Below are 19,109 nucleotides of genomic sequence, written 5' to 3' on the forward strand. Positions count from 1 at the left end.
TTGACCGCGGTCCTGTGTGTGTGTGCCAGTCTTGTCACAACCTAATTAATGTCCAATCATGTTGTGCCTCGTCCCCTTAAACAGCTGGAAGTGCAACCCAGAAGAACATAAGGAAATATGACTTTAACACTGGGCAGCACGATCCTGGGTTCAATCCCCAGGCTCAGGGTCTTTCTGTGTGGAGATTACATGTTCTCTCCTTGAATGTGTGGGTTCCCCCTGGGTACTCCGGCTTCCTCCCACCTCCAAAGTCATGCACCTGGGGATCAGTTGATTGGCAACACTAAATTGGCCTTAATGTGTGAATGTTGTCCATCAATATTGGCCCTGCGATGAGTTAAGTTAAAAGTTCAAGTTAAAGTACCAATGATTGTCACACACACAGTAAGTGAGTTGAAATTTGTCCTCTGCATTTGACCCACCCCCTTGTTCACCTCCTGGGAAGTTAGGAGAGCAGTGAGCAGCAGCGGTGATGGCGCCCGGGAATCATTTTGGTGATTTAACCCCCAATTCCAACCCTTGATGCTGAGTGCCAAGCAAGGAGGTAATGGGTCCCATTTTTATAGTGTTTGGTATGACTCGGCCGGGGTTTCAACTCACAACCTACCAATCTCAGGGTGTGACTCTAACCCAGGCCTGGGCAATTATTTTGACTCAGGGGGCCAAATTTAGAGAAAAAAATGTGTCTGGGGGCTGGTATATCTATTTTTAGGAAAACTAATACAAAACCTCCCAATAATGTCTGATTGAATGCTAAAAATGTTATGACAGACCACCTTAAAAATGGAATTTAATTGTTTTCTATGAATGATAAAACCCTGAATATTAAGAACATATGAACGTCACACCTGCTCTCAATCGACATATTTTACAATCAAGCCAAATGCAACAAACACAGCGAAATATGAACATGAAGGGTAGAAAAACCAAAACATCTACAATCTGATATATGTGATACATCACTAAGTTTTAGAACGTCCTTGTAAAAATCTCCTTCCACGTCTGTCCCTGACACACACATTTCAGGCTCTGGAAACACTCTGTGGAAACGCTCCCCACCCACACTGCTTGGTGCCTCGTCTGACCTGCTGTGACGTACATTACCATAGTAACTAGTAGGGTTGTACGGTATACGGGTATTAGTATAGTACTGCGTTACTAATAAATCATATTCGGTACCATGCCGCCTCTGAAAAGTACCGGTCCGCCACACCCTAAGATTGTTTGTTAAAAAAAGCCAATAATGCATTTTTTTCCGGTCCCCTTTATTTCGAAAAGTATCTAAACAATATTGGTATCAGGACAACAGTCACCAAAATATTGTGCAAAAGCCCAGATTCCAACCATTGAAATATGTTGTATAGTTCAAGACTTGTGGTCATTTGAAATGATGACTCCATATCATAATGGCTGCTACACTTTCCATCTTAAAGATATAAAAAAATAATATTTGGGAATGTCCGGTGGGCCAGATTGAAAAGCTAATCAGGCCGCATGTGGCCCCCAGGCCTTACTTTGCCCTAGGCCACTGCGTAGGTGACGACTTGTCCTGGGTGGACCCTACCTTCCGCTTGAATGGAGCTGAGATAGGCTCCAGCAACCCCGCCACCCCGAAAGGGACACGCGGTAGAAAATGGATGGATGGACTTTAACACTATCATAGAAGTTGAAACACAACATTTAAAAAGGAGCAGCGACTTTAGTGACATACTTTAGTCTCACTGCAGCTCACCAGTAATCCTGAACAGACTTGCAGGCACTCACAGAACATCTATGTGACAGTTTTGGTACCCACAGGGGGAATAATCACATTTACTAATTTAACCTCTTAAGGCCCAGGCTGTTTGTTTACATGCTTTTTTTTATTTCTCTTTGCTATGTGGGCTTAAGCGACAATGGATGGATGGCTATGTGGGCTTATTGGACCCTAATTAGAATAAAAAACTAAGAATCATCTTTCTATATGATGTACTTAGTCCAGGGGTGTCCAAACCTTTTCCACTGAAAATCATAGCAAGCGGGGGCCATCTTGATATGTTTTTATTTCAAAAACCAATACAATATATGTGTAAAAATATACATTTAGGCCTCCACTCAGGCTTAATCCCAGAAACCCCAAAGGATTTTGGTCAAAAAAATACTTAAAATGTGTCATTATTTTGTATTATTGTTATTCAAGGTTTAAATCTCTAGATCAACATTAGGTCTATCTGTCAATATAACATTTTTAAAGATTTAAGTTGTATGTCTGTTTTGTTATGGAAAAAAAACACAAAATATGCAATAGTTTCCCCCAATAGAGTTTTAAAGTGGAATATTTGAGATTATAGAATAATTGGAGCCTTAAAAATGTCAACACATAACACCATTGATTTCAATTTATTATATTTTTAGCAATGACACAAAAAAATATCGCACTAAAATTATTGGGGATCCAAAACGGTCCTACTCACTAAAAATAAATAACTTTTTTTTTTTTACTGTTTACTTCAAACAGAATCGTCTTGAGATCAACTTCAGATCCATCTGTCAACTATAATGTTTATTGTTGTTCATGTTTTTTGTTTGTTCTTATTAGGCCCTTCTTTAGAAAAAAAAACACTTTTTTTTATATGGCAAACACAAAATATGCAACGTTTTTCCCCCCAAATTATCTCAAAGTGGAATGTTTAATGTGACATTGATTTTGATTAAATATATTTTTTTAAAATAACAGCCTGCATGGCAGCTTTGTGTTATTAGAGTAAACATTGCAACATTTTCTTGTCACATTTCACCTGTTTACTCTTTTGTACCACTTTTTCTGTTTTTTATTTTTTTAATCGTATTTTTAGAATGTGCTTGAGGCCGTAAAAAAATTAACCACGGGCCGCACTTTGGACACCCTTGACTTAGTCCATAAGTAACAAACGAGTAATTTATGTTTAATGACACGCTAATTCTTATTTTCACACATTTTTTTTTTCCAAATTCCATTGTTCTTATACTCTTCTGACACCACCAGATGGCAGTATAAGGGCCGTAAGACCATAATTCAATAGTGTTCACAATCTTGGAAATGAGAGCTAAAAGGTGCTGTCCACGCATGTGGCCACTAAGACCTTTAGAGGTTTTAATGAGAAAAATGCATTTTTATGTCTAAATATTTTTAATGAGACTTTTTTATAAATATATGTCTGCAAATATTCAACTCTTCTGATATAACATGTCCTAAAAAAAACTCCGCAGACAATTAAAAAGATGTTTGAGTTTGTGGATAAAAAACACTTTGTTCCTGAAATAATCTTTGAACTTGTTTTATGTGTTGGTTCACATTATTTACTGCAACTCATAATCCAAACCTAACTTTAATGTAATTTCATTAAATATAAGCTACAGCATTTGTGTTTTAAAAAAAACTCCACAATGTGGGTCAGCGCTTGCTGTTTGCCAAAAAAACAAACACTGGTGAGAATCACTGATGTATACAAGTAATCAAAGAATACAAATAACAATTAACCATTTGAAAGGGTTGTTTAGTATCGATCAATGTTTATTTATATAGCCCTAAATCACAAGTGTCTCAAAGGGCTGCACAAGCCACAACGACATCCTCGGTTCAGATATGAATATTACTATATTTTATTTTATAGTAATAATAAAATAAAATAAAATAAAAAAAATCATAGTAAATGTTAACTCGAAACAAAAGTCTAATAGTATTAAGTACACCAATTATACGTCACTGCAGAATATTAGTGATGACAAGCAAAAAAAAACAAAAAACTTTCAGAGGAAGAAAATTTGTTCTCTTTAGCCTCGCAAAACCGTGGCCTTAAAACCAGGTTCTGACCATTGCGTGGGTTAAGTGTACTGTTGCACCTCTTGTAAGCATAATTATATATACAGTATGAACAAAATGACATTTGTCAGCTGTTAGACATCCTATTGACATCCCACTGGATTGTGAGTATTTCCTTGCCCTTGTGTGGGCTCTGAACCGAGGATGTTGTTGTGGCTTGTGCAGCCCTTTGAGACACTTGTTATTTAAAGTTAAAGTACCAATGATTGTCACACACACACACTAGGTGTGGGGAAATCTGTCCTCTGCAATTGACCCATCACCCTGACTACCACCTGGGAAGTGAGCGGAGCAGTGGGCAGCGGCGGCGCCGAGCCCGGGAATCATCTATGTTGATTTAACCCCCAATTCCAACCCTTGATGCTGAGTGCCAAGCAGGGCGGTAATGGGTCCCATTTTTTTATAGTCTTTAGTATCACTCGGCCGGGGTTGGAACTCACAACCTACCAATCTCAGGGCGGACACTCTAACCACTAGGCCACTGAGTAGGTTTAGGGATATATAAATAAACATTGATTGATTGATTAGTGAATTGAAGTGACCTGAATTATATTTATATAGTGCTTTTCTCAAGTGACTCAAAGCGCTTTACATTGTGAATCCCAATATCTAAGTTGCATTTTTTTTCTCAAACCAGTGTGCGTGGGACTGGGAGCAGGCGGGTAAAGTGTCTTGCCCAAGGACACAACGGCAGTGACTAGGATGGCGGAAGCAGGGATCGAACCTGCAACCCTGAAGTTGCTGGTACAGCCGCTCTACCAGGGGTGGTATAGCTCGGTTAGTATATATTAGATTAGCATATTATTATTACCTTAAACACGGCGGAAATGTTTGCTACAATATACTGCAGTAGTAAATCTTAGGGTTGCAACGCTACCCTGTGAAAAACCTGCACAGGACAATCCGCCTTTAGTTAAAAAACAAAAAAATGGTAATTATAATCAAGATTGGATGATATGGAAAAATTCATCAGCATACATAGTCTTGTCTGTGTGGCCCAGCCTTACTTTGGAGACTTCAAGTGCTGCTACAACTGCACTCTCTCTCTTTTAAAGCGCCACAGTCCTGTTAAAATGTGCCCATTGCACATTTTGTACATCCCTGTCCGCGGGTCTATCTATGATGTAATAAAGTACGTCCACATCGAAGACTTGTGCCTCTGCTCCAGACAACACCATGAATATTGCTTACGTCAGTGTTTTTTAACCACTGTGTTCACTAGTGTGCCGTGGTATACTGTCCGGTGTGCCGTTTGAGTAGGGTTGTACGGTATACCGGTATTGGTATAGTACAGCGATACTAATGAATCATACAGTACTATACCGCCTCTGAAAAGTACCCCCCATGCTTCACTACACACCGTAGCTCACTGGCCTCACAATGTAAACAAACGCCATTGGTGGATCTACACCTAACATCCACTGTCATGATACCAAGTACAGTAGCATATCTAGTTGATACTACTATGGTTACGTCAATATTTTTTCTTCTTTCGTTATTTTTTTATTTATATTATGTTTATAAACTCAGGAAATATGTCCTTGAACACATGAGGACTTTGAATATGACCAATGTATGATCCTGTAACGACTTGGTATCGGATTGATACCCAAATTTGTGGTATCATCCAAAACTAATGTAAAGTATCAAACAACAGATTAATAAGTGATTATTACATTTTAACAGAAGTGTAGATAGAACATGTTAAAAGAGAAAGTAAGCAGATCTTAACAGTAAATGAACAAGTAGATTAATAATTAATTTTCTACCACTTGTCTAAATATTTAGACAAAATATTAGATTGATAAATGACACAGTATGTTACTGCATATGTCAGCAGACTAAATTACAGTCCTGTGTTTGCTTACTTACTAATAAAAGACAAGTTGTCTTGTATGTTCACTATTTTATTTAAGGACAAACTTGTGATAAGAAACATAGGTTTAATGTACAGTAAGATTTTTTGTTAGAATTAAGCCAAAAATGCAATTTTATGTGATACCCTTTATTTAGAAAAGTACCGAAAAGTATCTAAATAATTTTGGTACCGGGACCAAAATATTGGTATCGGGACAACACTTTGTGGGAGATTATGTAATTTAATCTAATTGGGTTATAAATATTTTTGCTAACCAGTATTTATAATGTGTGGGCTTCACGGTGGCAGAGGGGTTAGTGCGTCTGCCTCACAATACGGAGTTCCTGCAGTCCTGGGTTCAAATCCAGGCTCGGGATCTTTCTGTGTGGAGTTTGCATGTCCTCCCCGTGAATGCGTGGGTTCCCTCCGGGTACTCCGGCTTCTTCCCACTTCCAAAGACATGCACCTGGGGATAGGTTGATTGGCAACACTAAATTGGTCCTAGTGTTTGAATGTGAGTGTGAATGTTGTCTGTCTATCTGTGTTGGCCCTGCGATGAGGTGGCGACTTGTCCAGGGTGTACCCCGCCTTCCGCCCGATTGTGGCTGAGATAGGCGCCAGCGCCCCCCCGCAACCCCAAAAGGGAATAAGCGGTAGAAAATGGATGGATATATATTTATAATATGCCGTTGTTAAATGTGTGTGCCGTCTAGAGCTCAGCAGAGTAACCATGTAATAATCTTCCATAACAGTAGGTGGCAGCAGGTAGCTAATTGCTTCGTAGATGTCGGGAACATAGTTTGTTGTGATAACAATATGAAGACAACAGCGGGAGGCAGTGTGCAGGTAAAAAGGTATCTAACGCTTAAACCAGAAATAAACAAAAGGCGAGTGCCGCTAACAAAAGGCATCATAGCTTAAGGAAGGCTATGCAAAACAAAATTAAAACTGAACTGGCTGCAAAGCAAACAAAACTGAATGCTGGACGACAGCAAAGACTTACATCCCGTGGAGCAGACGGCGTCCACAAAGTACATCCGTACATGACATGACAATCAACAATGTTCATACAAATTATGATAGCGTCCGCACAACTTAAATAGTCTTGATTACTAAAACAAAGCAGGAGCCAGGAATAACGCTCAAGGAAGGCATGTAACTGCAACAGGAAAATACCAACAAATCCGGAAGGAGCCACCAAAATAAGAGCGCAAGACAAGAACTAAAACATTACACACAGGAAAACACCAAAAAACTCAATAAGATGTGACCGTAGACCTACTTTGAGACAAGAACTATAGTGATGCATGGTTGATTATGGTTTGAATTCATATCCAACAATTGCGAGAACAACTTTTTGTCGTCAATATCGGCTGCTGAGTTTCATGTTTTAATGTTTTGTGCTGGCGGTGAAAAATGTGCCTCGGCTCAAAAAAGGTTGAAACAGAGCTGTTTCTGTGATTAAAGTCTTTTTTCAGCAGCCAAATTATTGGTGGATCAATAGTGAATAATGCCCAAATAATAGGCTATATGTGTATATATATCCATTCGTACAGTATATTACTTACATTTGCTTTTACGTGAAAAAAAACAAATTTTAAAGGTTTATTAGCTATTATTTTTCCATAGCCGGGCGCCACGATCTGTAAGGCAGGGGTCGGCAACCCGCGGCTCCGGAGCCCCATGCGGCTCTTTGGTCACTCTGATGTGGCTCAGCTGCTAAATTGCTGACCCCAACTAACTATTCCTTGAGGTTTCTGTATTTTAGTTCCTCTCTCAAAAATCACCGGGGATGACATTCTCCAATTTTCACCTGGACTACAATACTGAGGGTATGCAGTGATGGCAATGTCTTTAAGCTCCTCTACATGTCGTCGCGTCCGCTTTTACATCACGCGATCTGCGTGTTGACTGGTCATTTTATGTTCAGCCTCTGTTAACACACAAAAGCGACTGCAACGCATACTTAGTCAACAGCCATACAGGTTACACTGAGGGTTGTGATATAAACGACTTTAACACTCTTACTAATATGCGCCACACTGTGAACCCACACCGAACAAGAATGACAAACACATTTTGGGAGAACATCGGCACTGTAACACAACATAAACACAAAAGAACACATACCCAGAATTCCATGCATCCCTACTCTTCTACTCGGGCTACATTAGCACCAAACCCCGCCTATCTCAACCGACGCACGGAGGGTGTGGGGGGATTTGGTGCTAGCAGGGTGTATAATGTAGCCCGGAAGAGTGTTTTGTATTTATGTAGTGTTACAGTGCCGATGTTCTCCCAAAATGTGTTTGTCATTCTTGTTTGGTGTGGGTTCACAGTGTGGCGCATATTAGTAAGACTGTTAAAGTTGTTTATATCACAACCCTCAGTGTAACCTGTACGGCATATGAACAAGTATGCCTTGCAATTGTGTGCGTGTGACAGCAGAAGCCTCGTACGACATGTGACTGGGCCGGTAAGCTGATTGGACGTGTTGTACAGGGCGTCAAAGGCAGCACCTTCAAAGGTTGCCCTTTTTATTGTTAATCGAGGGAAGTTCTGCAAACTTTCGCGAGAATAGTTGATCTGACATTCGGTAGTCTCTCGGAATATTCGGGAGAGTTGGCAAATGTGGTGCTGTCAAGCGGCATCCATAAAAAACTTGCGGGCCCCACTATCATTAAATCTTCGTATTAAGGTGCGGGCCGCGTGTCTGAGACCCCTGGTTTATACATAGCACAAAGTAAAAAAAAACTCTGTATGCAGTGTTATTTTATTTTAAATTTTCAAAAGAGTTTTGTGGCTCCCATTGTTTTCTTTATTTTGTGAATCGGGTCAACATGGCTCTTTGAGTGGTAAAGGTTGCCGAGCCCTGATGTAAGGGAAACCCTGCATTTAAATGGCCTTCCTTCCCAGTGTATGGCCGTTACTTGTACACGTGTTCAAACTCAATCAGCCTAAAGCAGGGGTGTCAAACTCAAATACAGAGTGGGCCAAAATTTAAAATTGAACAAAGCTGCGGGCCAAGGTTGAACAAATTAACCTTTTTTACTGGGGACCCAAACAAGTTTTGCATTGAATATTGAACAAGCAAGGCTAATATAACTTTGTAGTGACATGCAAAATCGAGGTTCAAATATTAATAATAATAATAATGAGAAGAAAAAAATATCTAAGGCATATCAAATACAATTTAAATAAAAATGTGATGCTTCTTTTTTATTTGCAGTCTTCTGAGGTAAATATCAAAATAAACTTTTTCCACTGGCTAATAATACATTTGAAAATAAAATAACAATAATGGATGAATCAAACATTCACGCCTTGAAGTAGTAAAAGAAAGTGCATGAATAAAACGTTAATTACTTCTCTGTTTGCTACACTGATTGCTTTAACACTTATTATGGAACAAGCAACGCTTATACAACTTAATAGTGCAAAATCAACTTTCACAAAACAAACAAAAAAACATCAATGGTATATTAAATACAATTTAAATAAAAACATTTAATGCCTCTTTATTTGCAGCCTTCTGAGGTAAATATCAACATTAACTTTTTCCACAGGTTAATACATTTGCAAATAAAATAACAATCAGGTGGGCAGAGTTGAGGTGAGGGTTAGGGGGTGTATATTGTAGCGTCCCTTAAGAGTTAGTGCTGCAAGGGATTCTGGGTATTTGTTCTGTTGTGTTTATGTTGTGTTACGGTGCGGATGTTCTCCCGAAATGTGTTGGTCGTTCTTTTTGGTGTGGGTTCACAGTGTGGCGCATATTTGGAACAGTGTCAAAGTTGTTTATACGGCCACCCTCAGTGTGACCTGTATGGCTGTTGATCAAGTATGCCTTGCATTCACTTGTGTGTGTGTTCAAAGCCGCATGTATAGTTTGACTGGGCCGGCACGCAGTTTGTATAGAGGAAAATCTGACGTGACGACAGGTTGTAGAGAACGCTAAAGGCAGTGCCTTACGCCCCCAATATTGTTGTCCAAGTGGAAATCGGGAGAAATTTGAGCGAATGATTGCCCCGGGAGATTTTCGGGAGGGGCACTGAACTTTGGGAATCTCCCGGGAAAATCGGGAGTGTTGGCAAGTATGAGTATTAGCGCTGTATAATACCGGCGGGCCAGCTCTAATGTTAATTTGATTTTGCCTAAAGGGCCAAATCAAATTACAGGGCGGGCTAAATTTGGCCCGCGGGCCAGAGTTTGACACCCATGGCCTAAATTATCTTAACAGCGGTTAGTGCGTGAGCTGTGTTTGCCCTTTGGGTCCCAATATAGAAAATAAAGCAAATAGCAGGAAGGAAGCCTCACACCTCAGTCCACTTCAGCAGTTGAAAAACAAGCTGATGTTTGCTCATACGACACAATGAACGCAATAATAACCTTCGGAGTGCCCCGTGTGAATCTTTTTACAATTCTATCCTGACATTCGGTTTGAGTGAGGCAAAACGAGACAGCTACTACTACTAGGAAAAACCTGAAACTGATTGTAACATGAGACCTTTTTTCTGCTTCATAATCTTCTTAATCTGGGATTTGGGCGCTTTAACTCATTCGTGGTAACCACGACACTTGCCTGGTCTGTAAGGTCAGGAAACTCTTAGGAAAACACATTTTGGAGTAGTAAGTCAGGTGTGCGTTTTGTTGCACCTTTGCTAAATATACCTCCTATTAGTTTTGTCACGATACCAATATTTTGGTACAAGTACCAAAATAATTTCGATACTCCATACTTTACAATACCTTTTTAAATAAAAGGGACCACAAAAAAATTGCATTATTGGCTTTGTTACTTATCAATCAATCAATCAATCAATGTTTACTTATATAGCCCTAAATCACTAGTGTCTAGTGTCTGCAAGTTTGTCCTTAAATAAAATAGTGAACATACAAGACAACTTGTCTTTTAGTAGTAAGTAAACAAACAAAGACTCCTAATTAGTCTGCTGACATATGCAGTAACATATTGTCATTTATCATTCTATTATTTTGTCAACTTTATTAAGGACAAACGGTAGAACGTGAATTATTAATCTACTTGTTCATTTACTGTTAATACCTGCTTACTTTATCTTTTAGCATGTTCTATCTACACTTCTGTTAAAATGTAATAATCACTTACTCTACTGTTGTTTGGATGCTTTGCATTAGTTTTGGATGATACCACAAATTTGGGTATAAATCCGATACCAAGTCGTTGCAGGATCATACATTGGTCATATTCAAAGAGAGCATGAGGAAGTTAAAGGGGCTCGAGGTTGAGGTGTTGGGGGTAGCGGGTGCGGCAAGGGGTTCTGGGTATTTTTTCTGTTGTGTTCATGTTGTGTTACGATGTGGATGTTCTCCCGGAATGTTTTCAAATTATTGTTTGGTGTGGGTTCACTGTGTGGCGCATATTTGTAACAGTGTTAAAGTTGTTTATATGGCCACCCTCAGTGTGACGTGTATGGTTGTTGACCAAGTATGCATTGCATTCACTTGCGTGTGTGCAAAGCCGTAGATAATGTGTGACTGGGCTGGCACGCAAAGGCAGTGCCTTTAAGGTTTATTGGCGCTCTGTACTTTTCCCCACGTCTGTGTACCACTCCGTACAGCGGTGTTTTAAAAAGTCATACATTTTACTTTTTAAAACCGATACCGATAATATCCGAAATTACATCTTAAAGCATTTATGGGCAGATAATATCGAAAGTCCGATATTATCGGACGTCTCTATTTTATTTTACACAAAAAGCACACACACTATGGTGGTGTAAAAGGTAAAAAAAATATTGAGTTTAAAAACAGTAACAAAAGGAAGAACTACTTTTTTTGTTTAGTTTTTTTATATTGCTGTTGTTTTTTACAATTATTGTCATTGCAATTTTTATTTTACTAGTTGTAGTCTATGGGTTACAAGATTTTTTTTCAACTATATTTAAGGTAATATAATTTGAGGAGACCCTACCCCAAGTGCAGGAGTTCAAGTACGTAGGAGTCTTGTTCACGAGTGAGGGAAGAGTGGATCGTGAGATTGACAGGCGGATCGGTGCGGCGTCTTCAGTAATGCGGACACTGTATCGATCCGTTGTGGTGAAGAAGGAGCTGAGCCGGAAGGCAAAGCTCTCAATTTACCGGTCAATCTATGGTCCCATCCTCAGCTATGGTCATGAGCTTTGGGTTATGAACGAAAGGACAAGATCACGGGTACAAGCGGCCGAAATGAGTTTCCTTCTCCCTTAGAGATAGGGTGAGAAGCTCTGCCATCCGGGAGGAACTCAAAGTAAAGCTGCTGCTCCTCCACATCGAGAGGAGACAGATGAGGTAGTTCGGGCATCTGGTCAGGATGCCACCCGAACGTCTCCCTAGGTAGGTGTTTAGGGCACGTTTGACCGGCAGGAGGCCCCGGGAAGACCCAGGACATGTTGGGAAGACTATGTCTCCCGGCTGATCTGGGAACGCCTCGGGATCCCCCAGCAGAAGCTGGAAGAAGTGGCTGGGGAGAGTGAAGTCTGGGCTTCTCTGCTTAGGCTGCTGCCCCCGCGACCAGACCTCGGATAAGCGGAGGAAGATGGATGGATGGATGGATGGATATATTTAAGGTTAGGTTTTGGTGGTACAATAAATACTCATGTTTTCAAATTGTGTAATTAATCATGATTACAATATCAAAATAATCGTGATTATTTTTGCCATAATTGTCCAGCCCGTGCACTTATGCAGATCCCAAATATACAAAAACAGCTACCTGTAAGTAAGAACAGTTGATTTTGCATACCAAAGGGCTCTTTGCAACACCTACACAGATCCCTAAAGGGCGCTAACTTTCCAATGTACTTTTAAGCGTCATGTCTCGCCTTCTTGTGGCTTCTGGGACGTAATAACGGCACTCCGCACGCACATGTCACCTGCACCGCATTCGCTTTGGGTGTTTTTTTGCTTATGATAGCAATTTTGATAGCTAGTATTTGCTGATGTGGAATGTATATTCTATCATGGCGTGGTGTGGTTGGGATAGTGGCCGTGCCAACAACACCAGGGTTCCTGGTTCGATCCCCAGCTTCTACCAACCTAGTCACGTCTGTTGTGTCCTTGAGCTGGACACTTCACCCTTGCTCCTGATGGGTCGTGGTTAGCCTTGCATGGCAGCTCCCGCCATCAGTGTGTGAATGGGTGAATATGGAAATAGTGTCAAAGCGCTTTGAGTACCTTGAAGGTAGAAAAGCGCTATACAAGTATAACCCGTTTACCATTTATCATAACATGACTGCACATATATAGTTGCTTCTCTTAGGCTGTTTGTGTATTTGTGTGGACGAGACCGGGTGGGGGTGACAGCAATCTTTTCCTAATATTATATAAAACTTAGTAACAGTAAAAAATATAGACAGTTTGAAAACAAATACTTCTGTTAAAACACAAATGGTAACATAAGCTAGCCAAATGTGTTTTTTTGTTTTGCTTTTAAAAACCTAACTGTGAGGAAGTTGCAAACAGCCCCTTTAGTCTGATGGTGTTTGGCATTTGAAAAATGTGATTATCACATCTAGATTAAGCGACTGGAAACCAGTTTTCTCTGACACGTATAGGGGTGAGTGTTCTAATATAATACAGGGGGACTGACATCTGTGTGTTTTTTTACTGCCATAGTCCCAATAATTTACTGCCATAGTCCAAATAATTTACAGCCATAGTCCAAATAATTTATTGCCATAGTCCCAAAACCTAACTGCCATAGTCCCAACAATTTACTGCCATTGTCCCAACAAATGACTGCCATAGTCCCAAGAATTTACAGCCATTGTCCCAACAAATGACTGCCATAGTCCCAAAACCTAACTGCCATTGTCCCAACAAATGACTGCCATTGTCCCAACAAATGACTGCCATTATCCCAACAAATGATTGCCATAGTCCCAAGGTTTTTCAGCCATAGTCCCAAGAAGTTACTGCCATAGTCACAAGAATTTACAGCCATAGTCCCAAGAAGTTACTGCCATAGTCACAAGAATTTACAGCCATAGTCCCAAGAATTTACTCCCATAGTCCCAAGAATTTACTGCCATAGTCCCAACAAATGACTGCCATAGTCCCAACAAATGACTGCCATAGTCCCAAGAATATACTGCCATAGTCCCAAGAATTTACTGCCATAATCCCAATACCTAACTGCCATAGTCCAAAGGATTTACAGCCAGAGTCCCAATAATTTACTGTCATAGTCCCAACAAATGACTGCCATAGTCCCAAGAATTTACTGCCATAGCCACAATAATTTACTGCCATAGCCACAATAATTTACTGCCATAGTCCCAAGAATTTACTGCCATAGTCCCAAGAAATTACAGCCATAGTCCCAAGATTTACAGCCATAGTCCCAAAACCTAACTGCCACATGTTTGTGCTGATGAATGTTGTGATATATGCTGCCCGGGCTACACTTACAGAAGAGAGGGAGTCTTCACCAAATATAATACAGGGTGACTGACATCTGTGTACTTGTTTACTGCCATAGTCCCAAGAATTTACTGCCATAGTCCCAAGAAATGACTGCCATGGTCCCAAGACCTAACTGCCATAGTCCCAAGAATTTACAGCCATAGTCCCAAGAATTTACAGCCATAGTCCCAAGAATTTACTGCCATAGTCCCAAGAATTTACAGCCATATTCCCAAGAAGTTACTGCCATAGTCACAAGAATTTAAAGCCATAGTCCCATGAAGTTACTGCCATAGTCCCAAGAAGTTACTGCCATAGTCACAAGAATTTACAGCCATAGTCCCAAGAAGTGACTGCCTTAGTGACAAGAATTTACAGCCATAGTCCCAAGAATTTACTGCCATAGTCCAAATAATTTACTGCCATAATCCCAATACCTAACTGCCATAGTCCAAAGGATTTACAGCCATAGTCCCAAGAATTTACTGTCATAGTCCCAACAAATGACTGCCATAGTCTCAAGAATTTACTGCCCTAGTCCCAAGAATTTGCTGCCATAATCCCAATACCTAACTGCCATAGTCCAAAGGATTTACAGCCATAGTCCCAAGAATTTACTGCCCTAGTCCCAAGAATTTACTGCCATAGCCACAATAATTTACTGCCATAGCCACAATAATTTACTGCCATAGTCCCAAGAAATTACAGCCATAGTCCCAAGAAATTACAGCCATAGTCCCAAGATTTACAGCCATAGTCCCAAAACCTAACTGCCACATGTTTGTGCTGATGAATGTTGTGATATGTGCTGCCCGGGCTACACTTACAGAAGAGAGGGAGTCTTCACCAAATATAATACAGGGTGACTGACATCTGTGTACTTGTTTACTGCCATAGTCCCAAGAATTTACTGCCATAGTCCCAAGAAATGACTGCCATGGTCCCAAGACCTAACTGCCATAGTCCCAAGAATTTACAGCCATAGTCCCAAGAATTTACTGCCATAGTCCCAAGAATATACAGCCATAGTCCTAAAACCAAGTGCCACATGTTAGTGCTGATGAATGTTGTGATATGTGCTACCCAGGCTACACATACAGAAGAGAGGGGGTCTTCACGTGACACCAGGTGGCTCAGGTTGCACCGTGGAAGATGTTCCCGTCCTACTCCACAGCCTGCCCCCAACCCAACAAACACACACACACACACCAAGAACTTACCAGATGGCACGAAATGGAGGACCTTTCTGCCTTCCATGTTGTCTAGGAGTTCAGGTAAGATGCTCCCAAGGTGTCAACCCATCATCCTCAAGTCTGCCCTGCTTTTCCAGAAATGTGCTACCCCTCCCCCTTCTTTCTCTCTTTCTCTCTCTCTCTCTCTCTCTCTCTCTCTTTCTTCTCACACACATCCAAGCAGCACGTGGGTTTTGAAAGAGGAAGTGGTTAGGTGACGCAATGGGGCGGAGACGTTGAACTGACTCATGTCAAAACGTCACATCATTAGGAACTCCAGCACAGTGCCATCTGGTGGCGGTGTTACAGTTAGGCTGTCTAAGTTGTATGGATTTGGCAACATGTTATTATTGTGGTCACTTGGGGATGCTTGTCTTGTTGCCTTATTTGTATTTGACTTTATTCAATGTATTTATATTAATATTTGGTGCTGCCGGGCCGGCGCAGGAGAGGATAGAAAGAGAAGAAAAGGAAGACTGGGGGGGGATGGGGGGGATAAGATAGACAAAAACATCAAAAGCAAACAACGATAGAACAACATCTGCAAATAGGATATGTACAAATTCGATGGTAAAAGTGATAGTAAAGAAACAGTTGGTGAAATAAGTAATAATACAGAAATGACAATGAACATTATTACACTACAAATGGAGCAGTACAAATACCAATAAAAATAGCACTATTGATAATGAATAATAAAAATACATCTATTAACAATACAATTGTTAAGATGCACAATATATACGTAATGATAACTTGAAATACAAAAGAAAGCAGATAAATGGATGGGAAGAAAGAGAAGCCAACTATATTAACCTTGTAGATTGTTATAGTAACAATAGATTAAGCTTTGTCAGTGTGCCGTGTGTTACCCAGTTTCCTCGAGGGCAACAACGGTAATTTATGTTTGATGAAACGTGATTATATGCATGAGTGTTTGTATGTATATGTACTTGTATATGTACAGTATGTATGCTTGTACAGTGAATGTATATGTACAGTATGTGTATATGTATGCTTGTATAGTGAATGTATATGTACCGTATTTTTCGGAAAAAGGGTGGAGTGCCATCTCCGGGTTGGGGAGGAGACCCTGCCCCAAGTGGAGGAGTTCAAGTACCTAGGAGTCTTGTTCACGAGTGGGGGAAGAGTGGATCGTGAGATCGACAGGCGGATCGGTGCGGCGTCTTCAGTAATGCGGACGTTGTACCGATCTATTGTGGTGAAGAAGGAGCTGAGCCGGAAGGCAAAGTTTTCAATTTACCGGTCGATCTACGTTCCCATCCTCACCTATGGTCATGAGCTTTGGGTCATGACCGAAAAGATAAGATCACGGGTACAAGCGGCCGAAATGAGTTTCCTCAGCCGTGTGGCGGGGCTCTCCCTTAGAGATAGGGTGAGAAGCTCTGTCATCCGGGAGGAACTCAAAGTAAAGCCGCTGCTCCTCCACATCGAGAGGAGCCAGATGAGATGGTTCGGGCATCTTGTCAGGATGCCACCCGAACGCCTCCCGAGGGAGGTGTTTAGGGCACGTCCAACCGGTAGGAGGCCACGGGGAAGACCCAGGACACGTTGGGAAGACTATGTCTCCCGGCTGGCCTGGGAACGCCTCGGGATCCCGCGGGAAGAGCTAGACGAAGTGGCTGGGGAGAGGGAAGTCTGGGCTTCCCTGCTTAGGCTGCTGCCCCCGCGACCCAACCTCTGATAAGCGGAAGAAGATGGATGGATGGATATGTCGCAGTTTTTTTTCATAGTTTGGCCGGGGGTGCGACATATACTCTGGAGCGACTTATGTGTGAAATTATTAACACATTACCGTAAAATATTAAATTAGATTATTTATATCATTCGCGGAAGAGACGAAGAAAATGTCAGCAATCATCACACACACGTCAACCAATAAGAATTTGGCGGGGGAGGGTCATGGCAGAAGTGCATTGTGGGTCATGGGATACTAACTGATATATGCGACTGCCGTAGCTCTTAAAACGGATAATTTCAACGTTGGCGGTAACTTATAAAAACTGAGAAGAGCTGAACAAAAATGGCACCGAAAAGGAAATCATGTACTGCAGATTACAAGCTGGATGTAGTGAAATATGGAGCAGAAAACGACAAGAGGAAGCGGCGCATACCTCTGGAGATGGCAGAGTTGTTTAGAAGCGACATCGTGGAAGAAGATTTCATCGGATTTATCGATTAGAAGTGACGGATTGTTTGGTAAACGTATAACATGTTCTATATGTTATTGGTATTTGAATGACATACCTTAACATACCAGGCACCTTCTCAGTTGGTTATTTATGCGTCATATAACGTACACTTATTCAGCCTGTTGTTCACTATTCTTTATTTATTTTAAATTGTCTTTCAAATGTTTATCCTTAGTGTTGGATTTTATCAAATAAATTTCCCCCCAAAATGCGACTTATACTCCAGTGCGACGTATATATGTTTTTTTCCTTCCTTATGCATTTTCGGCCGGTGCGACTTATACTCCGGAAAGACTTACATTACAAAAAATACGGTATGTTTGTACAGTGAATAAATATGTACAGTATGTGCATATGTGTCTGAACAGTGAATGTGCATGTGGATGTACGAAGGAGTGTGTACGTATGTACTGTATTTGTGTATGTACGTGGGAGCGTAGGTACCTGTCTATGTATTAAAAAGTTGGCCAAACATTTTCATACATGCAGTACAATTAAATTATTGAAAGTATGTACTTTTGTACAATGCATGAATACCAACACAATGTAGGTCAAGATATGCCAAGCACTTAAATATTGTTGACTACACACAAAATAAAGGCCAATACCATCCATCCATCCATCCATCATTTTACTTGTTTCCATTTTTTTTTTATCTAAAACTGTAATTTATACAATTCTTGATTAATCTAAAAAACAAAACAATAAGAAGTGAATAAATATATTTACTAATTATCCAAATACTCTGAATATTATAAAGGCCAATACATTTGTTCTAATTTGCAACTAAAACAATTGACAAATAATTATTGGCTAATGCCATATTTTTTGTTAATTGTCAATTAAAGACAAATAATTAATTTGTTAAAAAGCAATTATTTTTTTTCATAGAAAGCAACTTTTTCATTGTATATTTTTTATTTTCTTTACCCATGGTAACATTCTGAAAGAGACCTTTAGACTGTCAGGTTTTTGAAGGGGTCCTATTGTGCAAAACAAACTTTTTTAAACTGATGGTATCTGTTACTGTCTATTTGTCCAGAAAATGTGAAATATTTTTTTAAAAACAGTCTTGCCTTCTTCAGAACTGGCTCTAAACGAGTCATTTGGAATGTGAGACTTCAGTCACGTATTTTGACCTAGTTATGTCAGTGGATATCTCCATGTAAGGTAAAGATTTAGTCCGAGAGCTTTGCTTGAGTCCATCCGGGAGCGTAGGTACCTATGTTGGGTACCACAAAGTTGTATACGCTATATTATTTTTCTCTATCCTCTTGTTGTGGGGCAGACTGGCTCATACATGCACATGCATGCTAAAAAAAATCTTCCACTGTTGGGGTACAGTAGCGTAGAGTTCAAACTTAATCTGTCAGTAGACTCTATTGATGCGCTATAAACTGCAACATGGCTGACTAGAAGAGAAGATGCAGTCGTCAGCACGCAAATAAGAGCGCCCGCAAAACGACGCAATTCTCAGAAAGCGGCTTGAAGATGCTTTGTAAAACACTAAAAAATTAAGCAACATAATATATGTAAATGTAAAT

General features: G+C 40.3%; 1 protein-coding gene across 2 annotated transcripts in view; it reads right to left on the bottom strand.

Annotated features, from left to right (window-relative positions):
* Positions 1-19,109, bottom strand: part of LOC133546255 (solute carrier family 4 member 11-like) — a 112,568-nt gene that overhangs the window by 70,361 nt on the left and 23,098 nt on the right. Inside the window, exon 1 of one of the 2 annotated variants that reach the window (XM_061892169.1) lies at positions 15,341-15,520. The exons of the other annotated variant lie outside the window; for it this stretch is intronic. Coding sequence (XP_061748153.1) covers positions 15,341-15,377 — 37 coding nt within the window. The 5' untranslated portion in view covers positions 15,378-15,520. Of the gene's footprint in view, positions 1-15,340; positions 15,521-19,109 lie in introns of those variants that run through there. 2 annotated transcript variants of the gene reach the window in all.

The sequence above is a fragment of the Nerophis ophidion genome, linkage group LG29 (genome assembly GCF_033978795.1).
Source record: "Nerophis ophidion isolate RoL-2023_Sa linkage group LG29, RoL_Noph_v1.0, whole genome shotgun sequence".
Lineage (NCBI taxonomy): Eukaryota > Metazoa > Chordata > Actinopteri > Syngnathiformes > Syngnathidae > Nerophis > Nerophis ophidion.